The 25,279-nt window shown below is 41.5% G+C and overlaps 1 protein-coding gene across 2 annotated transcripts in view; it reads left to right on the forward strand.

The window, feature by feature from the left end:
* FAM184B (family with sequence similarity 184 member B) overlaps nt 1-25,279 on the forward strand; it is a 149,928-nt gene that overhangs the window by 113,473 nt on the left and 11,176 nt on the right. For both annotated transcript variants that reach the window (XM_040419043.1, XM_040419044.1), the window contains exons 9-13: nt 34-209; nt 3,572-3,715; nt 4,163-4,277; nt 8,684-8,791; nt 15,668-15,861. In XM_040419043.1, coding sequence (XP_040274977.1) covers nt 34-209; nt 3,572-3,715; nt 4,163-4,277; nt 8,684-8,791; nt 15,668-15,861 — 737 coding nt within the window. The remainder of the gene's footprint in view (nt 1-33; nt 210-3,571; nt 3,716-4,162; nt 4,278-8,683; nt 8,792-15,667; nt 15,862-25,279) is intronic.

The raw sequence follows: 25,279 nt of genomic DNA on the forward strand, positions 1-25,279 counted from the left end.
TTACATGTTTTGTATTTACATTCTTATTTATAGGAAGAAAATTCACATAATCATTTAAAAAAGTTAAGTACTAAACTGGAAAAATTTGAAACTGAGATATCCAGACTGGAGCAGGAGAATGCAGTCTTAAGGGGTACAGTAGAACTTCTCAGCAAGGAGGTTACCATTTCCCAACAAGAGGCTTTAGAGCTGAATCAAGATCAAACCAGGTACAGTAAAAACTGGACAGACCCTTTTAACTAGTGTAATTTGTAGAAAATTGACTTCCAATGTGTGAAAGTGTTCATTGGGAGAGAGGTTGCATTATTTGGTGGAGGAAACATTTTTGGATGCCATTTTGAAATTAAATATGCCATATTTAATTCATCTCAGGTTTTTCCTATGGGAGAGAGGTCATGTCATATCAATCTTAGCTACAATTTACTGAGAAACACACTGGAAGTGTCCAGTTTCTGTCTGTCATCTTAATTGTAGAAATCACTACTTGCAGCAGCAACTCATAGGGATGTTCAGTCAGATTACATAGTGCATACAAGGTATATTTAAATAGATGAGCACAATAGGGGAGTCCCGCCATGCCCTGTATAGCAGCATGCAGCATGGCACAGGCAGTGTACAGACTCTAGCCAACTGCAAGGAGGGGGAGGGATGATTTTTGCAGCTAATTTTGAGTCCAATCTTCTCTGTTACCAGTAACAATTATAGAGACAAGTTGGATGGCTGCAATTTATCACTTAGGTCGTACTGGCCTAGGAATGTTCTGGGTGATGTGTGTTTTAGCCATAGTCCTTCACCTTACAGCAGTGTCTTCAATTGCTGGATTCAGCTGTTCTGTCTTTTCAAGGATTCACTTGAGGCTGACTTTTGCGGTTATCCTCTTTGGAGAATCCTTCTTAGGAGCAGAAGCTCAGTAGTGTTCTTCCTTTCTCTTCTGTAGCTCAACAGGAACTCCCCCTCCTGAGAGGAAGCAGGACCAGCCCACTCCTACCAAGAGGGGAGGAACAGGGTGGTTAGCCCTGTTCCTTACCAACCTGTTGTCCTCCATAATCTTCCTGGAACATATTGCCATAGCATACAAAATTACACAACAATATACAGCGAGGAACAGAAGTATTTGAACACCCTGAGATTTTGCAAGTTCTCCCACTTAGAAATCATGGAGGGGTCTGAAATTCACATTGTAGGTGCATTCCCACTCTGAGAGACAGAATAAAAAAAAAAAATCAGGAAATCACATGGTATGATTTTTAAAGAATGTATTTGTCTTGTTCTTGACCAGGGATTTTGGCCCACTCCTCTACACAGATAGATCTCCATTAGATCTGTCAGGTTTCGGGGCTGTCGCTGAGCAACACAGAGTTTCAGCTCCCTCTAAAGATGTTCTATTGGATTTAGGTCTGGAGACTGGCTAGGCCACTCCAGAACCTTGATATGCTTCTTACGGAGCCACTCCTTGGTTATCCTGGCTGTGTGCTTCGGGTTGTTGTCATGTTGGAAGACCCAGCCACGACCCATCTTCAATGCTCTGACTGAGGGAAGGAGGTTGTTGCTCAAAATCTCACAATAAATGGTCCCATTCTTCCTCTCCTTAATACAGTGCAGTCGTCATGTCCCCTTCACAGAAAAGCACCCCCAAAGCATGTTGTTACCACCCCCATGCTTCACAGTAGGGATGGTGTTCTTGGGATGCAACTCATCCTTCTTTTTCCTCCAAACACGATGAGTGAGGTTTAGACCAAAAAGTTCTACTTTGGTCTCATCTGACCACATGACTTTCTCCCATGCCTCCTCTGGATCATCCAGATGGTCATTGGCAAACTTCAGACGGGTCTGGACATGTGATGACTTGAGCAGGGAAACCTTCCGTGCAATGCATGATTTGAAACCATGACGGCGTAGTGTTCTACCGACAGTGACCTTTGAAACTGTGGTCCCAGCTCTCTTCATCTCCTCCCTTGTAGTTCTGGGCTGATTCCTCACCTTTCTTATCATCAGTGATACCCCACGAGGTGAGACCTTGCATGGAGCCCCAGTCCGTGGGAGACTGACAGTCGTCTTTAGCCTCTTCCATTTTCTAACAATTGCTCCAACAGTTGATCTATTTTCACCAAGCTGCTTGGCAATTGCCCTGTAGCCCTTTCCAGCCTTGTGGAGGTCCACAATTTTGTCTCTGGTGTCTTTTGACAGCTCTTTGGTCTTGCCCATGGTAGTAGTTGGCGTCTGACTGACAGGTGCTACTAAGTTAGATTAATGAGTTGAGTAGAGGTGGACTTTTTAAAGGCACAGTAACAGGTCTTTGAGAGCCAGAATTCTTGCTGTTTCTCAGGTGTTCAAATACTTATATTCAGCAGTGCAAGACAAATCAATTCTGTAAAAATCATACAATGTGATTTCCTGAATTTTTTATTTTTTTTATTCTGTCTCTCAGAGTGGGAATGCACCTAGAACTTTTTGGTCTAAACTTCACTCGTCGTGTTTGGAGGAAAAAGAAGGATGAGTTGCATCCCAAGAACACCATCCCTACTGTGAAGCATGGGGGTGGTAACATCATGCTTTGGGGGTGCTTTTCTGCGAAGGGGACAGGACGACTGCACTGTATTAAGGAGAGGATGAATGGGGCCATTTATTGTGAGATTTTGAGCAACAACCTCCTTCCCTCAGTCAGAGCATTGAAGATGGGTCGTGGCTGGGTCTTCCAACATGACAACAACCCGAAGCACACGGCCAGGATAACCAAGGAGTGGCTCCGTATGAAGCATATCAAGGTTCTGGAGTGGCCTAGCCAGTCTCCAGACCTAAATCCAATAGAACATCTTTGGAGGGAGATAAAACTCTGTGTTGCTCAGCGACAGCCCCCAAACCTGACAAATCGAATGGAGATCTATCTGTGTGGAGGAGTGGGCCAAAATCCCTGGTCAAGAACTACAGGAAACGTTAAACCTCTGTAATTGCAAACAAAGGCTTCTGTACCAAATATTAACACTGATTTTCTCAGGTGTTCAAATACTTATGTTCAGCAGTGCAAGACAAATACATTCTTTAAAAATTATATAATGTGATTTCCTTAAATTTATTTTTTTCATTCTGTCTCTCAGAGTGGGAATGCACCTACAATGTGAATTTCAGACCCCTCTATGATTTCTAAGTGGGAGAACTTGCAAAATCGCAGGGTGTTCAAATACTTCTGTTCCTCACTGTATAACACAATACAATACATAATACAAAACTATAAACAATGGTAGTACCCCCAGGGCTGGGGTACTACACTGCCATAATCACCCGTTCACTTGAAGGCCACCTTGTAATACTAACTTTTACTTGCTGTAGAAATGATAACAGCTGCATGACAGGGATTCAAAAGATCCCCTGATTAGCTGATTGCTACCGGGTACACTGAGAAAAAAAGGTTGTAATCGCTGCATAGCCTCTTTAAATTATTTGGGTTGTGTCAGCAATTCCCTGTGCATAGAGCAAAAGTGTTACTCCAAAGCAGATTTAATGTAAGATTTAAAAAAAATATATTTTATGTCATCTTGTGACTTTTTTTTCCAATACTCTGTTTTTTGCAAAGGCATCAGGAAGAAATTAAACTGAAGCAAAAAATGGAACTGGAAGTTCTGAGACAAAGTCACCAAAAAGAAATGCAAGCCATGGTGTCCAAGTTCAGTAATGCCCAGTCTTTTCTTCAGGCGAAGGTTGTTGCATTGGAAGCTGAGTGAGTTTAATAGTCCCCAAAAGCCCTGTTGCTTTTCAAGTTTTGTGAGCCTGGCATGTATGTTACAAACATCAAATCCTGCAAAACAAAATGTGGGAAGGGGGCCTTGACCATCTGATGCCTGGTAATTTCTGAAGGTGACGCTACTTGCTGTCTCCCCTCAAACTGTGTAGTCCAGCTCAATGGGGACCTCCAGGGTCAGGAGATATACTTGCCTTTGCTGTAAGAGAACGTTATAAAGGGCAGTACATAAAGTAGACAGGAATGGCCCATTTTATGAAATATTATGCCTTTGTCTCATTGGAAAATACGCAAAAATGAGTATTTTATTATATAAGGTGCATCCTAATTATTTTTATCTTGTTCCTCTATGTAGTATAATATATTTATAATTAGACTGAAAGTGAGATTCTGATCACAAGCTGACTCCATTTTTGTAAAACACAGACTCAAAGATATAGAAAATAAGGGAAAGAAGCTTCCCCGTCCAGAGGATCTGCATCTGATAAACTGCTTGCAGGATAAACTGACTGATAAGGATCAGATTATTAAGCATTTACTGGTAAGAAGACTTTTATTCCAAGATGTCAGGTGTGTATTCGAAGCCTTAACAGTGGGGCTCCCAATCTAATTCCTTATCTCAGATTCACACAAAGGCCAATTCATCTTTAGGTATGATTTTGGAGTATGAGAAAGGGGAAACTGGAGTACCCAGAGGAAACCCAGGCAAGCATACAAACCCCGTGCAGAAGTTGTCCCTGGTTGCTTTCAAACCCAAGACCTCAAGACAATGTTAACCACTGAGCCACTATGCTGCCTTATTATTATAGGCATGCATTTGGGAATTCTGTAATAAATATATGTATTTTATATTCTTTTTCAGAAGCTCATCCTGAATATATAGCAGGGCCAGGACGAGGTATTTCGGCACCCTAGGTGGAGCAGGAAAATTGCGCCCCCCCCCCCCCCCGCCCCCCGCACATCAATTTAAAGTTACATTACTTCCTAATCAATATATTTAAACACATTTAAAAGAAAAAAGAAGCAGTGAAGGGCAGATTCACTGATTTACAGGTGATGTCTCATTTGGTCCAGACCTTTACAAACAGGAGTCTTTGGTCAGGGGTGTACAGCTCCCTCTGCCACATAAGAGTAAGAAGACACCAGTGTTACTATATGGTAGATGGGGGACTATTACAGATTTTGCAAATCAGCCCCCAGATTTATACAGACCACAGAAAAGCCCCCATTTTTATACAGGTCACAGTCATTCTGCTGCTACCCCCAATACTGTGCCCACTGTGCTCCCACAAACACTGTCATAAATAATAGTGCCATACAGATCCCCCATAGTAATAGTGCTCCCAGACTGTCCTGATTAGTAATAGTGCCCAAAATAGTGATAATACTCCCCAAGAGTTCCCCGATTATAATGTGACCAATATTAATAATGCCTCTACAGTACCTCCAGTAGTAATAATGCCACCAGTGTCCCCAATATTTATATTGCCCCTACTGCAGTGCCTCCTGTAGCTCCTGTAGCCCCTACTGCAGTGCCTCCTGCCCCCTTGCAGTTATAACTCCCCTGTAGTGCTCTCTGAATTATAATGCCACATGTATATATATATCTATTGCTCCCCCTGATAGTTTCAGTATATATAATGCTCCTCAGCCCCGTCCCATTTAGTTAGTGCCAGTATATATATATAATGTCCCCTCATAGTACCAGTATATAATGCTCCTCCACCCCCCTATAGTGCCAGTATATAATTCTCCCCCTTCCCTGTACAGCCAGTATTTAATGCCCCCCTTGTAGAGCCAGTATACAATGCTTCCCCTCGCACAGCCGGAATATAATGCTTTCCGCAGTGCCAGCATATAATGCTCCACCCAGTGTTAGTATATAATGCTCCCCCCCAGTGGCAGTACCTTGGTGCCCCCAGTGCCAGTATATAATGCCCCCCAGTGCTAGTGCCATCTGCGCTGCAAGCCACAGACCTCTTCTGATCTGTGTCCTGTGTTGCCGCATCCGTGGCCTGTGTTGCCGCTTCCCAGCACAGGAGGTCGATATGACATTCCTGCTCATGTGCGCCTGGTCTCGCTCGATGACGTGATCACATGAGACCCGGTGCAGGAGTTCATGGTGACGTCATTGCGGTCCCTTGCGCCGCTTTACAGCCTGAAGCTTATAAGATTGAAGGGCTGCAGATGCTGCCCTGATAGCACCCCCTCTTATGGGTAGCGAGGTGGCGCCCGTCTTCCTGGATATATTGTATATGCAGCCTAATTTTAAACTCCCAATGTAATAGAAAAAGAAGATGGTCGCTTGTCCCCAGGATGTTAGCTTTATTTTAATATTGTCTTCATATCCTTAAGGTCCTAAAAATCGTTACTGAGCAGCAGATTGTCCTGCATAAACAGGGATCTGCTACCAAGAAAAAAATTAAACTGTATAAAGAACATACAACAGAGGTGAGTGTGGCATGTAAGATCAAGCAATTATCATGAACATTTGGTTTGTTCCCCATAATTGCCTGAATCATCAGTCCATATAAAAGAGCTATTATTCAGACTGGGTAAAAATTTAGCAAGCTACTTCAGCTTTTACAGATTATCTCTAACTAAAATGGTATGTGGTGATAAGATTTTACCCTGCATCAAATCTATCCTCCTGCATATTACTGATTAAGTGTTCTTGCATGGCAAGACCACTTACTGTTATCTCACATATATATTCTTATTATTATAGCCAAATTTACCACCCTAACTCCTCCCACAGTTCTTACACTACATAGACAGTAATTAACCGAAATGTGCGGATTGTTCCCGATTGGTGTGCTATTACTTTGTGGAACGTTTCACCGAATGGTTCACAAAATATCAGCGTTTTTGTGTTGAAATTGGACCTATAGGAATGAATGGCGGAATGTTCAAAACTAGAGTGGGAGCTAACAAAAGCTAGAGTGTGAGCTAAAAAATCAGGACATGATTTCTAAACTGCCACCACTCCCTCATTTTCAAGCCCACCTACACAAATCTTATATCAAAATGTTCAGCTATCTCTGCTGCCACAATATAAAGCTCTTCGCTGTAGGATTTATAATTTTTAAACTACAACTGTTTGAAGATGGCAACCGCCAGTGAAGTGAGCAAGTTAGAGCAGTTTGTTTTTAACCGCTCTTCTCTGCCTTTGCTGTAGAGTGAGTTGCCATAGGAACTCAGGTGTGTGAGCAGCCAGCAGAATGACAAAAGCTAGAGTGTGAGCTAAAAAATCAGGACATGATTTCTAAACTGCCACCACTCCCTCATTTTCAAGCCCACCTACTCAAATCTGCTGCTAATGTTTTTATAAATGTATGTTTTAATGTAACTGTGGAGCACGTTGGGCAACAACATTGCAATTAAATTTGCTATATAAATAAATAAAAGTTGAAATGCATTTCTCACTCTATCAAGCTTGCCATGTGCACTTTTTAAATTTGATCAATCAATTGGTTAGTATAATGTTTACTATCTTTACTAACTCCAAACACTCCACACAGTTACTCTGCCCACTCCATAAAGTTACTCTGCCCAGTCCAACCTTTCCACAGTTACTCCAGCCACTCTAACCACACAACAGTTACTCAAGCCACTCCACCCAGTTAATCCGCCCACTCCAGTTGTAGACTACTGGTGGAGGAAAGAACACTTCACACAATTTCCCCAGAAATTGGAGCTTTTCTAGTTCTACTATAAAATTACATCAATGTGGAAGGATTTCTGTGTCCTTGTAGATCATAGATTAAAAAGCAGCATACAATGTTAATCAGCTGCTTCTAAGGCCACCAGGATATTGTCATGCATTAAACGAGGCATGGACTCGCGAGAAAGGGATGTAATATTACCACTTTACAAAGCGTTGGTGTGGCCTCATCTGGAATATGCAGTTCAGTTCTTGGCACCAGTCCATAGAAAGGATGCTCTGCAGCTGGAGAGAGTACAAAGGAGAGCAACTAAACTGATAATGGACATGGAGGGTCTTAGTTATGAGGAAAGATTAAAATAATTAAATTTATTTAGTCTTGAGAAGATACGTCTAAGGGGGGATATGATTAACCTATACAAATATATAAATGGACCATACAAAAAATATGGTGAAAAGCTGTTCCATGTAAAATGCCCTCAAAAGACAAGGGGGCACTGCCTCCAACTGGAGAAGAAAAAGTTCAGTCTCCAGAAGCGTCAAAGCTTCTTTACTGTGAATCTGTGGAATAAAATTACTCAGGGCGTAGTCACAGCAGGAACAGTGGACAATTTAAAAAAAGGTTTAGATCAATTCTTAAAAATAAATTACATTAATGCTTATGAAAATGTGTAGAAACCTGAGTCTCACTTCCTTTCTGGGATATGTGTTCGCACCTATCCCTTGGTTGAACTTGATGGAAGACCTTCTTTGTAGCTGTTCTTCTCCTCCCTTCACTTCTCACAAACTCAGACTTTTCTAGAAGTTATACAAAAGTAGACAACCCTTTCGAAGGAATTGTCACACGATTTTCTAATTGTTGGCTGTTCCAATAAAAATCTATGGGCACTTCAGATGTGCACTCTGCATGTAGTGCTTGAATGTGACATGAACAGATGTCAGGGTACATTTTTTTTATTTATTACGGTTTTCATTGTTAACAAATAATTTTCATTAATTTCCTAGTTTTTTCCACATTTTTGTTTTATGGTGGAGTTTTAATTAACTGGGTCCCTATGTCACAAATTTACACTTTTATGCTTATAATTGGTACAAAGAAAAAGTAGAGCAGTTGTTCATGGAAACCAGATTCCAGCTCCTATTAAAGTGAGAGAAGCTATCTAATTGGTTGTCATGGTAACTACTCCACTTTTTTCAAGGCAATTATAATAGATCTTCTCCATTGTCTGTTAATACATTTCTCGGGCAGAAAGAAAATATTCAGAAGGTTTATTGTCTTACAGGAAATACAAAACTTTAATGATGATATGATGCCAATTACTCAAGAAACTCATAGGAGTCAATCCTTCTCCTGCAACCCAAATGCTGGAAGCCTAACACCCACACTAAAGGTAACACTCCACCAAAACGTTAAAATGTCCGTATGTTTGTAAATTAGAAGTAACAATTATATGTCCTTAAATTTATTTTGTTATTTAGTTTCAGAAGTCTTGACATTTTTCTATTCTTGTTTGTGCCCAAGTCAAACTAATACTGGTTGAATCCCTTCATAGGGTTTATGAGACCCCCTGTCGACTCTATATAATGGGCAGATCGGCCTCGGCAGAATGCTGAGATACCTATTAACTACTGGTACCTTTCTATACATACTGTAAGTCTATCTAGGCAACCCAAGAATAGGCTCCTTAAAATTTGGGGATATTTGATAGATGACTTCAGGGTCTACAGATCTTTAAAAGGGCTGTCCCATCTTACCATTTCCACAATGAGTAAGGACTAAGCGTGGTGGATGATTCTACGGAAACTACCAAGCAGGTTAGCCCTCCACTGTTTCCGTAACTTCCATTGCAGTGAATGGGAGCAACGTAGAAAATGTAGAAGAATATGCGTAGCTTGTTGTGCTAGGTGATTTGGATGCTACAAGCTACACTGCAAAGGGAGCTGTGGAAACAGCAGCGCATCGGCCTGCTCGTCGGTTTCCATAAGATCGGCCACCTGAGGCTGGCACTTAGCCCCATCTCACCATGGACAGCCCCTTTAACTTGTTGAGGACACATGACGTACCGGTACATCATGATGTCCTAGTACTTGAGGACACATGACGTACCGGTACGTCATGTGTATTTCCGATCACCTGCGCACGGCGGGAGGTGATCGGAACTGGGCGTATCGGCGATCGCGGCAAACCGCAGGTCAATTCAGACCTGCAGTTTGCTGCGTTTCCGGGTTATTCGGGTCTCTGGTGACCCGATAACCCGGAACAGGATGGTGATCGTGGTGTGATAGCACCATCCTGTGTCCAGGAGCGAGGAGAGAGGAGCCTGCATCGGATCTCCTGACCCAGCACCCCCATCTGTTCCCAGCACCCCCCTTCTGACCCTCCACAGTGCCATCTGGCACTAAAAGGTACTTTGATTGTTGTATCACCCTAAAAAAAAACTGCTTGCGCCCCTTGCACACCCCACCACTGATCAGCTTCGGACGGCTGATCAGCGAGTTTGAATCATTCTTTTATTTTATTTTTCACATTTGTTGGGCTTTTTTTTTAATTTAGTTTTTTTTTTCTGTTAGTTTTAGGGATAAGTACGCAAACACCTGTGCCCCCACACACATGCACACTAAATAAAGATTTCCACACACTCCCCTATGGCCCGCCGGATGTTCTCGGCCAAGGAGGCATACGCCCAGCTTGCCTCCGAGTCCGAGAGCCCCAGTGAGGACAAGGATGACCCCGCTTTCCTTTTGTCATCCGCGTCCTCCTCCTCATCTAGCGATGATGATGAGCCCCCAAGGCGGCGGAGACCCCGCCAGGCGGAGCAAGGGGACCGCCATGCCAGGGACCCTGTGGCCCACACTAGTGCGAGCAGCTCTGGGGCTCGTACTAGTTTTCGGGCCAACCAGTTAAGTCCACCGAAGCCCCCTACCGGTGAACTTGCATGGTGTACCCCAGAGGATTTTGAGCCTGTGATTCCTGATTTTGTTGGCCAACCAGGAATCCAGGTTCCCACAGTGGGCTTCACTGAATATGACTATTTTAGTCTTTTTTTCAGTGACCACTTTGTGAATCTGATGGTAAAGCCAACCTCTTATGGGACCGTGGGGAAAAATCAACACTGCCTCCCTTCCCACCCCCTCCAGGTACCTATCCCCAGGGGTGAGATCCGTGCCTTTACCAGTGGAAACCTGTTGCTGGTCAGATATAAGGACAAGAGGGATGTCCTTGTACTGTCCACAATTCATGGTAACGGCATCACCCCTGTCCCTGTGCGAGGTACTGCGGCAACCGTCCTCAACGCCCGATTGTATCGTCGACTACAATCGGTATATGGGAGGAGTTGATCTCTCTGATCAAGTCCTCAAGCCATATAATGCCATGCGCAAAACCCGGGCATGGTACAAAAAAGTTGCGGTCTACTTGGTACAGGTTGCCTTGTACAACTCTTTTGTGTTGTCCTGGAGCGCTGGCAACACAGGGAAATTCCTCCAGTTCTATGAAGCAGTCCTCAAGGCCCTGATCTTTTCTGACCGGGAAATAGCAGGCTGGAGTACCTCGGGAACTGGAGGCGCCCGAATCGTCCCTGGCCAACACTTTCCAGATGTGGTCCCTTATACTGGAAAGAAGGGACGGACCCAAAAAAGGTGCAGAGTGTGTCACAGGAGGGGAATACAAAAGGACAACACCACTCAGTGTGACACGTGTCCCGATCATCCAGGCCTCTGCATTATTGGTTGCTTCAGGGAGTACCACACTTCCATGGAGTACTAAATTTATAATACCCTTCCCCAATTTTAATTCCATTTAGCCACTTACAATAAAAAAAAACTATGGTTCTCAGACTTAAGACACTAAAACAAAAAATGTTTTTTTTTAAATATTATTTTGTAAAACTAAAATAAATAAAAAAAGTACAGTTGTGTTCATAATTATTCAACCCCCAATGCTGTAAAGGGTTTTAGGGAATTTAGTGTACATTTGTAATTGTGTTCAGAATGAAATCTTACAAGGACTTTTTAAAGAACCAAATGCAACTAAAATGACATCAATTGTTTTTGTAATACAGTATTAAATGTTTTTTTTGTGATTTCTTCATTGACACAATTATTCAACCCCTTAAAGACTACCACTCTTAAGAACAGAGGTTCATTCAAGTGTTTTCGATCAGGTATTGAAAACACCTGTGGATGTCAAGGAGCAGCAATCAAGCATAATAAGCACCAATTAGGCAGATTTAAAAGGACTGTGATACTCAGCTCCTTCTAGACATTTACTGGTGTGTTTACAAACATGGTGAAGTCAAGAGAATGGTCCAGGAAGACAAGAGAAGAGGTGATTTCTCTTCACATGAAGGGCAATGGCTATAAGAAGATTGCAAAGATGTTAAACATACCAAGAGACACCATAGGAAGCATCATTCGCAAATTCAAGGCAAAGGGCACTGTTGAAACGCTACCTGGTCGTGGCAGAAAGAAGATGCTGACTTCGACTGCTGTGCGCTGCCTTAAGCGCAAAGTGGAGAAAAGTCCCCGTGTGACTGCTGGGGAACTGAAAAAAGATTTGTCAGATGTGGGTACTGAAGTTTCAGCTCAGACAATAAGGCGCACACTGCGTAATGAAGGCCTCCATGCCAGAACTCCCAGGCGCACCCCATTGCTGTCTCCAAAGAATAAGAAGAGTCGACTGCAGTATGCCAAATGTCATGTGGACAAACCACAAAAGTGTTCTGTGGACTGATGAAACAAAATTAGAACTGTTTGGGCCCATGGATCAACGCTATGTTTGGAGAAGGAAGAACAAGGCCTATGAAGAAAAGAACACCTTGCCTACTGTGAAGCATGGTGGGGGGTCAATCATGCTTTGGGGCTGTTTTGCTTTTACAGGTACAGGGAAGCTTCAGCGTGTGCAAGGTACCATGAATTCTCTTCAGTACCAGGAGATATTGGATGAAAATGTGATGCAGTCCGTCACAAACCTGAGGCTTGGGAGACGTTGGATCTTTCAACAGGACAATGATCCCAAGCATACCTCCAAGTCCACTAGAGCATGGTTGCAGATTAAAGGCTGGAACACTTTTAAGTGGCCATCGCAGTCACCAGACTTAAATCCGATTGAGAACCTCTGGTGGGACTTAAAGAAAGCAGTTGCAGCGCGCAAGCCTAAGAATGTGACTGAACTGGAGGTAGCGAATGAATGGGCGAAGATACCCGTAGATCGCTGCAAGACACTTGTGTCAAGCTATGCTTCACGTTTAAAAGCTGTTATAACTGGAAAAGGATGTTGTACTAAGTACTAAGATTGAATGTCACTTGGGGGTTGAATAAAACTGATAATGATGTGAGCACAGAAAAGACATTTGTGGTTATTTCATTATAAATGTTATGTTATATTTGTCTGACTTACAAGTGCCTCTTTGATTTAATTGTAAACAAGATGACTGAAATGATCAAAATCAATGTCAAACTGGCCAAAACACTCAATTTCAGTGGGGGTTGAATAATTTTGAACACAACTGTAGACATATTAGGTATCGCTGCTTACGTAAGAATCTGCTCTATAAAAATACCCCATGACCAAACTCCTCAGATGAACACGGTCAAAAAAAAAAAACAGCGATCAAAATGTCATATTCCCCCAAAATAGTGCCAATAAAACAGTCCTCTCATCCCGCAAAAAATGAGCCCCTACCTAAGATAATTGGCTAAAAACTAAAAAAACTGGACTCTTAGACTACGGAGATACTAAAATGTTTTTTTTTTTGTTTATAAAAGGAGTGTAAAAGGAGTGTAAAACCTAAATAAATTTAAAAAAAAGTACCCCATTACCCAACCCCTCAGATGAACACGGTCCAAAAAATTAAATAAAAACGGTGCAAAAAAAGGTATTTATTTTTCACATTACATCACAAAAAGTGTAATAGCAAGCAATCAAAAAGTCATATGCCCACCAAAATAGTGCCAATAAAACTGTCCGCTCAACCCGCAAAAAATTAGCCCCTGCCTAAGATAATCGGCTAAAGACTAAAAAAAAAACTGACTCTTAGACTATGTAGATACTAAAATGTTTTTTTTTTTGTTTATAAAAGGATCATATAGTGTAAAACCTAATTACACTCAGATGAACACGGTCAAAAAAATAAAATAAAAACAGTGCCAAAACAAAAAATTTGGGGCAAATTTTCCATTTCAATTCGTTTTTTTCCAGTAACAAAGCAAGGGTTAACAGCCAAACAAAACTTAATATTTATTACCCTGATTCTGCAGTTTACAGAAACACCCCATATGTGGTCGTAAACTGCTGTATGACCAAACGGCAGGGCGCAGAAGGAAAGGAACGCCGTATGGTTTCTGGAAGGCAGATTTTGATGTGCTTTTTATTTGGCACCATGTCCCATTTGAAGAACCCCTGATGCACCCCTAGAGTAGAAACTTCATAAAAGTGACCCCATCTAAGAAACTACACCCCTCAAGGTATTCAATACTTATTTTAAAAACTTTATTAACCCTTTAGGTGTTGCTCAACAGTTTATGGCAAATGGAGATGAAATTTCTGATTTTCTATTTTTGGCAACCTTGCCTCACAAAAATTTAATATAGAGCAACCAAAAATCATATGTACCCTAAAAATTGTCCGAACAAAACTGCCACCTTATCCCGTAGTTTCCAAAATGGGTTCACTTTTATGGAGTTTCTACTCTAGGGGTGCATCAGGGGGGCTTCAAATGGGACATGGTGTAAATAAACCAGTCCAACAAAATATGCCTTCCAAAAACCACACGGCGCTCCTTTCTCTCTACGCCCTACTGTGTGCCTGTACAGTAGTTTACGGCCACATATGGGGTGTTTCTGCAAACTACAGAATCAGGGCAATAAATATTGAGTTTTCTTTGGCTGTTAACCCTTGCTTTGTTACTGGAAAAAATGGATTAAAATGAATAATTTGCCAAAAAATCAAAATTCAGAAATTTTATCTCCATTTGCCATTAAATCTTGTGGAACAGCTAAAGGGTTAACAACGTTTGTAAAATCAGTTTTGAATACCTTGAGGGGTGTAGTTTCTAGAATGGGGTCATTTTTGGGTGGTTTCTATTATGTAAGCCTCACAAAGTGACTTCGGACCTGAATTGATCCTTAAAGGGAACCTGTCACCGGGATTTTGTATATAGAGCTGAGGACATGGGTTGCTAGATGGCCGCTAGTACATCCGCAATACCCAGTCCCCATAGCTCTGTGTGCTTTTATTGTGGAAAAAAAAGATTTGATACATATGCAAATGAACCTGAGATGAGTCCTGTCCCTGAGATGAGATTTTTCCACAATAAAAGCACACAGAGCTATGGGGACTGGGTATTGCGGATGTGCTAGCGGCCATCTAGCAACCCATGTCCTCAGCTCTATACACAAAATCCCGGTGACAGGTTCCCTTAAAAAAGTGGGGTTTTGAACATTTCTGAAAAATTTCAAGATTTGCTTCTAAACTTCTAAGCCTTGTTACGTCCCCAAAAAATAAAATGTCACTCCCAAAATGACCCTAACAAGAAGTAGACATGTATGGGGAATGTAAAGTAATAACTATTTTTGGAGGTATTACTATGTATTATAGAAGTAGAAAAATTGAAACTTGGAAATTTGCTAATTTGCTAATTTTGGGTATATTTGTTTTTTTTTATAAATAAAAAATTATTATTTTTTTTACTTCATTTTACCAGTGTCATGAAGTACAATATGTGACGAAAAAACAATCTCAGAATGGCCTGGATAAGTAAAAGCGTTTTAAAGTTATTCACACTGTCAGATTTGCAAAAAAATGGCCTGGTCCTTAAGGTGAAAATGAGCCCGGTCCTTAAGGGGTTAATCTCTGTTACTACCTGATACTACGTTGTTTTATCAGTTCACTTCTTCTTCTCACAGTTTTCTCTATTGATTCTTTACTCTCGGTATTAACTTTTGGAATTATTCTCTTAAAGGTGATACTACTATAATTAGTTTTTTTCATTTTTTTGTATGGTACCTTAGTGCAGCAGGTTTCTGTAGTCTAGTGGCTATCACGTTCGCCTCACACGCGAAAGGTTCCAGGTTTGAAACCGGGCAGAAACATGTAGTATGGTATCTTACTATGTATAAATGTCACTGACAATCTACCGTACTTGTATATTTGCGTTATTACATTCATTCATTTACTGATACAAAGTTTATATTCATTTACCATGCTGAATAGATGTTCTTTTATAAAATTATCATGAATGTACCTGTCAAAGTGTCCTGTTTTGCAGAAAAAGAAAATTGGTGAGACACCAACCCGTGTTATCAGCGTTCCTAATTTAGCAGCTTATGAAAAAAGCTTTAGTAATAATGCTACCACCAAAAATACAGTCAATCCAATGAGAAATTCCCCTAGTTTGGACCACAAGCCTGGTTACCCTTTCAGACCACCGGCACAGCTCCTAGATATCATACGTCCTAACAGGTAATGACACGAGCCTAGAATCTATTATTATATTTGCTTTAAACAGTTTCTCCAGTTTATTTTTTGTAATTTTGCTAAATTTCCACTCCAGCCTGCTGTACCTGTTGGAAAATCCATACTCACCTGCTCCTAACTGCTCGATTCCAGAAACCTGGCTCTTGTCATTGGTCTTTAGATCCCCGCCCTGTCAACTTCTGGATGGATAGGATCACATGTGCTGCTGCAAACAGTGAATGGTTTAGTGGTAACTTTTCCCAAGCAGCAGGTCACTGCTGGGTCATGTGGCACTTGGCGACACGTTACTGCTGATATCAATTATTGGCTGCAGCAGTACAGGTGACCGACCCCATCAATCCGGAACTTGACAAACGGGAACTAGAAGACCAGTGGAGAGAGGCAGTAAGCTGTAACTGAGCAGTGGTGAGTAGGTGAGTATAGCTTTTTCTACAGGTACAGCAGGCTGGGGTGGAAATAAAATTAAAAAAAGAATAAAAAGCTGGACAATCTTTTTGAAACATAGTATTTGTTTTATCCATTAGAAATTAGATTGTGATGCATATGGAATGTACTTATCATCCCACATCACATATACACCAAGATTTTTCACCTCAACTCAAGTCACCATACCATATCATACAACATTCTGAAATAAAAGATGTAGGTACCCACCCATATGACATTAACACAATTAATTCTGTACTGTGCTATATGGAGTTCTCTAGAGACCACTGTGTCTCCTTTGTTTTGCTGGTCACTGGGTGTCCCAAGCACTGGAAGCTCACTGGTCACCTATTTATGGCCTATACTAAGAATGGGGAACCTATATATTCCCAGAAAATATTTCTAAGCTCAGATGAGTGGCTGAAAGTGGTAAAAAAATGTGTCTGAAAATGGTAAAAAAATTTACCACTAAATGTGAGAGGTATATAGCAAAATAGGTACTGTACCACCCAGATAGGTACACTTGGTGGGTCTACCATAGTAAATTCCATTCCAGGAAGAAACAGGTCAATGTGTATCACATAATTGTATTTATTCAGTTTTCTTTTGAAAAAGTTTTTCAGCATTCTAGAGTGTAACATTTATAGAACATTTGTTAGGCCTCCTGCACACGACCGTTGTGTGCACCCGTGGCCGTTGTGCCGTTTTACGTTTTTTTTCGCGGACCCATTGACTTTCAATGGGTCCGTGGAAAAATCGGAAAATGCACCGTTTTGCAGCCGCATCCGTGATCCGTGTTTCCTGGCCGTGAAAAAAATAGGACCTGTCCTATTTTTTTCACGGCCAACGGTTCACGGACCCATTCAAGTCAATGGGTCCGTGAAAAATCACGGATGCATACAAGATTGTCTTCCGCGTCCGTGATCCGTGTCCGTGATCCGTGTCCGTTTTTTCCTATCATTTCAATGGCAAATTTGACTTTTTTCATTTTTCATGTCTGTGGATCCTCCAAAAATCCCGGAAGACCCACGGAAGAAAAAACGGGCACGGATCACGGTACAGCGGAACCACGTTTTGCGGGACGTTAAAAAATACTGTCGTGTGCAGGAGGCCTTAGTGTATGTCGCTTTCTAAATCTGTACTCGTATAGCCTCCCCGCATCTGTTTAGTTGATTTCAGCTGACTATGCACTGCCAGCTGACTGTTCTTTCGCCATCAGCTGTTCCAGTCTGACCTTCGCATACACATACACCCTCAACTTGGCCGAGTCTGTATTCTTAATAGGTTGACATGGATGATTCGCCTCGGCGGTGTCTTATCTCTTTTGAGAAAAAAAGGACTGCCAGATGAGGTACAGACTGCCGGAGTTCACTGTATCCAGCATAGCCGGATACCACCGTGCACCGCCGGATCCCCATTCACTGTAAAGGGATCCGGTGCTTTCCAGAATATATGATGGCTTTTGGTCAGACAAAAAATGCTGTGTGTAGTATTCATTGTCCGGAATGTATTCAGGATACAGTAAATTCTGGAAGTCTGTTCCTCCATCGGACCAGACTGCCAGAGTTTATATTGCATATGTGAATGCTGCCTAAGGGTTCATGTACACGACCGCGCCTTGTTTTGTAGTCTGCAAATTGCGCATCCGCAAACCACGGATGCCGGCCATGTGTGTTCCGCAATCTGTGGAACGAAATGGGCGACCCATGATAGAAATGCCTATTCTTGTCCGCAAAACGGTCAAGAATAGGACATATTCTTTTTTTCTTGCAGGGCCACGGAACGGAGCAATAGATGCAGACAGCACACGGAGTAAAGTTCCCATCTTTTGCGGCCCTATTGAAGTTAATGGGTCTGTATCCGAGCCGCAAAAAATGCAGCTCGGATACGGACACTAACAACGGTTGTGTACAGGAGCCTTAAGATGGTTGGCTGGCCTGGCTAAAATTGGTAGGATGTTGGCTGGACATTAGTCTAATATGTATGGCCACCTTGAAACAGTATTCCAATCTGGGACATTTATGGGAAATAGTTAGGATATGCCATAAATATTTCACGGGTGTGGAATCCCACCTCTGGAACCTGCTTCTATCTCCAGAACAGGTCTGCAAAGTGAAGGGAGAGCAAACCATATGCCCACCCTCCATTCACCACTATGGGGATTCCAAAAAGTCTGAAGGCTGTCCAGCTATTTTTGGAAGCTATTTTCACCATACATGCATGATGTGCTCTCCAGTGACTTTGGGGCCCCTTTCTGGAGAGAGTAAGTCCCTAGGATGAGATCAACACCTACCTGACATTTATAACATATCCTAGGGATATAATATATCATAGGGATTACCCCTTTAAAGGGAATCTGTCACCAGTGTTATCCTGCTGAAACTCTGAAATCCTAACATCACAATTAGAGATGAGCGAATTTCTCAAAAATTCGATTCGGCCAGTTCGCCCAATTTTCTGCAAAGATTTGGTTCGTTCCAAATTTATTTGTGGCGAATCGCGTTAAAAAACTGCTATTTCTTGGCTGCAGAGAGCCTTTATTTGTAGAACACTGTGCCTTGCAGTAACACGCAGGGAGTCTGCTATGGTAATTAAACAATACTGTGAGTCAGTATGACATGAAGATGACAGGCTTCGCTCTTAGAATCACTGCACACTTTACTTATTTGGGCAGTTGCGGGGCCAAAACTGACCAAATAACTCAAGTGGGAACTCAGCCTTACAGGTCAATGTTAGTGCCAGGTATAAAGAACCGTGCAGAGGCCCAAGATCCTACTAAAGCATGAAAGAGCGCACTCCTTTTAACCAATTCACTGATTCCACATTTCTACAGAACCTGTTCTATAAAACGCCTATCCAAGTAGAGCCCCCCCAACAGAGTGCAGTGGGTGTCAGCAGTAAGTTTGTGTAGACGTCACTGATTATTTTGCCCTTCCTCTGATCTGTCAGAACAATAACCCCCAAAAAACAGATCCTGTCTGTGGAGCATCCACCTTCACTCGGTCAGCATTTGGTCAGTAATCCATCAGTATTGCTAAAGCCAGTGGATCCTAAACAGAGATGACACGTGAATGGAATATTTGCATGTCTTCTGTGTTTTGTACCCACTCCTGCTTTTGGCTACCAAATCATAAGCCAATTCTGATGCAGAATAGGGACCATGTCATGCAGGCCTTAGAGCTGTTACATAGACAGGATCTGTTGTGTGTCTCACTTTTCCTTCCTTCTGACAGATCAGAAGATGGGTCAAATAAATGATGATATCAGCCAGGTCGAAATGCAAAATGACAGTGTGGAGGTGGCGGCAGCATCAGCATCAGGAGGAGGCAACAGAGTAACACAATGACAGTATGGAGGTGGCAGCAGCATCATCAGGAGGAGGCCACAGAGTGGCACAATGACAGTGTGGAGTTGGCGGAAGCAGCAGCATCAGGAGGAGTCATATAGAAGAAACCGCAGCACTCTCCTGTCTTCAAGTCAGTGGAATTTATTTCACCAGCAAAACAAATGCGACGTTTCGACTGTAAAGGTCTTTCTCTTGAGAAAGACCTTTACGGTCGAAACGTCGCATTTGTTTTGCTGGTGAAATAAATTCCACTGAATTGAAGACAGGAGAGTGCTGCGGTTTCTTCTATATGACGCATCCAAGGGGTAACTTCTGACTGGCTCCCAACACGGCTGGCACCACCACAAGATAAGACTTTAATTTTTCGTTGTGCTGCTATAAGCATTTTTTCCTAGCATCAGGAGGAGGCCACAAGGTGGCACAATGACAGCGTGGAGGTGGCGGCAGCAGCAGCATCAGGAGGAGGCCACAGAATGGCACAATGACCGTGTGGAGGTGGCAGCAGCAGCATCAGGAGGCCAGAGAGTGGCACAATGACAGATTGTGGAGGTGGCAACAGCATCAGCATCAGGAGGAGGCCAAAGGGTGTTACAATGACAGTGTGGAGGTGGCAGCAGCATCAGGAGGCCACAGAGAGGCACAATGACAGAGCGTGAAGGTGGTGGCAGCAGCAGCATCAGGAGGAGGCCACAGGGTGGCACAATGACAGTGTGGAGGTTGCAGCAGCATCATCAGGAGTCCAGAGAGTGGCACAATGACAGAGTGTGGAGGTGGTGGCAGCAGCAGCATCAGGAGGAGGCCACAGGGTGGCACAATGACAGTGTGGAGTTGGCAGCAGCATCAAGAGGCCACAGAGTGGCACAATGACAGAGTGTGGAGGTGGCAGCAGCAACATCAGGAGGAGGCCACAGGGTGGCACAATGACAGTGTGGAGGGGCAGCAGCAGAATCAGGAGACCTGAGTGGTGAGGTAGCAGCAGCAGCATCAGGAGACCACAGAGTGACCCGTTGACAGAGTGGGGAGGTGGGTGGCAATACAATTACCAGCTGAAGATGGTGGGTAAAAGAAGGAGCACTTGGCATCAGATGTGTGGCATCAGGTGGGTGGCAGGAATAGAATAGTAGCTGAGGCAGGTAGCCAGAAGAAACCGGTCTCTTTTGTTAAAGTGTTGGTGTGGCACCATGGATGATCTAGTCTGATGCATCAGGTATTGGTGGGTGGAAATCCTGGCTGATCCACGTCTGATTCATCTTGACAAAGGTCAGTCTCTCCACATTTTGGGTGGACAGGTGAGTTCTTCTTGGGGTAACTATGGTCCCTGCCGCACTAAACACCCGCTCAGATGCCACACTACTGACCAGGCAGAACAGATTTTCCAGGGCAAACTCTGCCAGTTGTGGCCACAAATCCAGTTTGGCTACTCAGTAGTCCAGCGGATCTTCAATGTGGGGTGCACCACTCCAAGTATGCCACCACCTGCTGGTTCAGGTCATGCTCCAGGTCGTCTAGCTGCTGCTGCTGGTGAGTAGTGTTGATCACGAATATTCGAACTTTGAATTTTTATCGCGAATATAGGTACTTCGAAAATTCGCGAATATTTCTAATATAGTGATATATATTCGTAATTTCGAATATTCGATTTTTTTTTTTATCAGTACACATGATCCCTCCCTGCTTCTAGCTTGTGGGCCAATGAGAAGACTGCAGTATATTTGACTTTAGGAGTAGTGTTGTTTGCGAATTTTTGTAATGCAAATTTTTATTGCAAATTTTTCAACTTACAACTATTAGACAAAGAAGATTATAGCACTATATTAGCTAAATAGCTCTATATTCGTTTTTTTTCGAATATTCGCTATATTGCTATATATTCTTGTTTTAGAATATTACGAATATTCGAAAAAACTAAGTTATAGCAATATAGCGAATATTTGAAAAAAAAAACACGAATCTAGAGCAATTTAGCTAATATAGTGCTATAATCTTCTTTGTCTAATAGCTGTAAGTTTAAAAATTCTCATTACGAAAATTTGCATATTACACGATTACCTTGCCGATTTTTTGAGTAAAAAATCGTAGAATATAACGAATATTCAAATTTGCGAATATTAGACGAATATTCTACAAAATATCCTACCCCCTACTATATAAGGACCTCCCCTAGCAGCTATTTTCTAAAGTTTATTGCAGTTATGAAAGAGACAGCAGTGTCATTGCTGTGCTCTGTGCTTTGTTGTATTACATTGAACAGTTAACTTATATATATAATTCAGATAGTTAAGGGGAGATAGTCAGTATAGGTTAGATTGATCTATAGTGTAGCTGATAGGTTCTGCTGTCCATATATACTTGCTACAGACATAGTGCTGTGATGTCACCAGTTGCACGTATTGCAAAAAAATATGCGCATCACTAATTGATGAAGATTCACAAGTTCAAATATATTGGAGCACTCTATCTGTATATAAAGCTATTCTAATGTTCTGCCATACCAACCATTTTCTCCAGTCTCAGGAAATTTTATAACAGCTTGAAAAATTTTGCATAAGTGACCCACGACGGTTTTTCACTTGCATTACGTGAATAATACATTTTACCGATTTTCGCAATCAAGAATATAATCTCGAATTCGTGAATTCGCGAATATATGACAAATAATCTGCTAAATATTTGCGAAATATCGCAAATTCGAATATTGCCCCTGCCGCTCACCACTAGTAGCCACAGCTCCATACGTCGGCGCTGCCATGCATTTTGTCAGACATAGACATGCTCAAGGACTGGCCCACCTTTTGTTCTACAAATGTGTACAGAGCTGGTATTGCCTTTGTCGAATATCTTCTATATAAAAATAATCTTCATTTAAAAGAGAGGATACATTTTTTTTAATAAAAATTATATGATCCTTCAGGCGGACATAATCGCCTCTAAGTTCTTTTATCGAGTATCTTAATTTGATTTGTGCAAGCAGTGAAAAAAAGGGACAATTGTCTATGCAAAAATATATATGTAATTTATTATACACAATACAAACCAAGAATATAAAATCAATACGATTGCAAAGACAAACAATGAAGCTGTAAAATAATACCCAAAATATGCCAAACAGTGGTGCTAACACACCACTATCTCACCAGCACAGTACAACTTAAATTTACCTATTATAAAATACAAATGCTATACTTTTAACAAACAGACCAATGATTTATATACCAGGAGAAACTTAGGATCTTCTGTTTACCAAACAGGCTATAACAATAAAACACGGATTAATATAAATGTTATCCCTTGACTCTGTTTCCCTATGACCAATCAAAAATATATGATATTAATGTGATAAAATATCCAGCTCGGCAACCAGACTATGGAAGATAACTTTCCAAGAGTTTAGTCCTCTTTTCAAATAATGTCAGATCTTCCATTAGCAATATGCATCTTTGCTTAGAGAATAATCGGCATTATGGAGGCGCCTAACACTATATATTCCCACAGTATGGGGACTTTTGACTATATACCGAGAGAAATATCTTATTAATATCACGAGCAGTAAGCACAGTATACGTTACTGGGTCAGAGGTAGACAGAATTTAAGATAGGACCAGTGCTCAAGAACTTTCCTAGTAGTCAAAAAATAATCCAAGTTTCTTTTAGTATATTTTTCTTGTAGTCAGTTTCCTTTGTGAGTTTTTCTTTTTGTTTGTGTAAGTGAGAGCCCCTGATGCTCTGCACACGAGTAATTATTCCCCACCTTATTTAAGAATCATACCCTTCTGGATTAGGGATTTCCAATCAGGTAAGGTAGGTGTATTCATATGCTAATAACACAATGATGTCATATTAACCATTAATATGCTAGATGGGATGCTGCCCATCTGCCCCCAGATGGCACTGTTGTACTGCAGATGAATATCATAACCTTAAACACTAATTCTAAATACCTAATAATACGTTCACATGACCTTCTTAACCTTTCCAATATACATCAGTAAGGAAGGTCCCTTCCTGGCACTTTTAATTACCCATAACCTAGTCTTGTTGGAGTCACTGTCTTCTCCTATCTTTTTGAATATATGTTAACGGATAACGGTACAATGGCCTTGTTACTCGGCCTCGGGACTTGCATACTTTACTTGTCCACATGGATGAATAACTACCGTCTGAAATAACATTTAACTCTTCTCAGAAATCCAATTATCAGAAACTTACTTCAGTGTTTCTGTATCTTCTACAGGATACAATCTAAATAAAACATATATGGTACAATATATATATAAATCGATACATTGTTACACATAAATAACACATTATATGAATCATTGGTTAAAATCTAAATATACCATACAGAAATATATAGAATATAATTATGAATATATGAATTGGACCTCACACAGCAGATGTGTCTTAAGGATATAAATTCTTATCTTGTCATGGCTTAGCCATTAAACAAACATTGTTCTCTTCAGACAGACATGTCTGGAGAAACCCGTATACTCCCCATAGATAAACACATATCTTTTAGCAATAACTTTTAAAATACTATGTCCTTTGTATTCACCATAACTCTTTTAAAAACTGAACTTGCCATGAACTCATCTTGGCCTCTTCAGCCACATAACAGAACTTTGGTTCAAGCTGATTTCATTCTTAAAGGCAATGAGAATTCATTTTGGCTATAATATCATTAGATAATACTGTACACTTATGAAAATGCACAACAAATCCCCCTTCATTACAATATATTCCATGCGATAAATGTGAATGTATTGGAATGTCTAAAAGGCTTTTCATACGTCTTCTTCAATGCGTAGACTTGGTTTATAATGTTCCAACCAGAGCTTGGCTAAAGTCTTTCTGGAGAACCTTATCCAACGCATGACTTGGATGGTCAAGATACCATCCCATAGATCCTGCATGACAGAATATAGGTTCAATAAATTTTTAGTGAACAGATCTCAAGTTCCAATGTTTTTATAGAGATGGAATTGGCAACTGTTACACCTGTGGCAATGACAGCGCCTACTACGCTAAAGATTATAGCGGCTACGATGGCAGAAATAAACCGCTTCGGTCTTTGATTCGTAGAAAACTGCTCTCTGGTCAAGGTCTTTCTCGCTTGTTCCAGGATCTGCGTAATCCGTTCTTGGGAATATCCGATATGCGTCTGGTACTGGGCTTTGATTCCGTGGGACAGGATCTCGGACACGTTGAATTGTCTTTCGCCGAACATGCGTCGATCCAGGCTGATGTAAACCTTCTGGGATAGAATCCTCTTATTCGTCAGTATGAATCCCGCGGTGTCCTGTAGCATAATTCCGGATGAAGGACCTGGCACAGCAATCGGCTCAGTGTGGAACTCCTTCCCCAAGATTAGGATGACATAAACAATGGCAATCATCTTAGTTGGCATCTTGCACTTATAAAATTGTGTGACACATATGAGTGCATACATCTTTCACTTTTTATCCTGCAAGAAAAGAGTTAATGCTATCATATACCTTCGATTGGCATAGGTTCTTTTTTTGAACAGAGCAAGTTCTTTGTTTTAGAGGTAAGTTAAGAGATGTTTAGTTACGGAGGAAACACACTTTAGGTCGGGTTAGTACACATGTATGTTCATACAATACCAATCCT

This window comes from Bufo bufo, chromosome 2 (genome assembly GCF_905171765.1).
Source record: "Bufo bufo chromosome 2, aBufBuf1.1, whole genome shotgun sequence".
Lineage (NCBI taxonomy): Eukaryota > Metazoa > Chordata > Amphibia > Anura > Bufonidae > Bufo > Bufo bufo.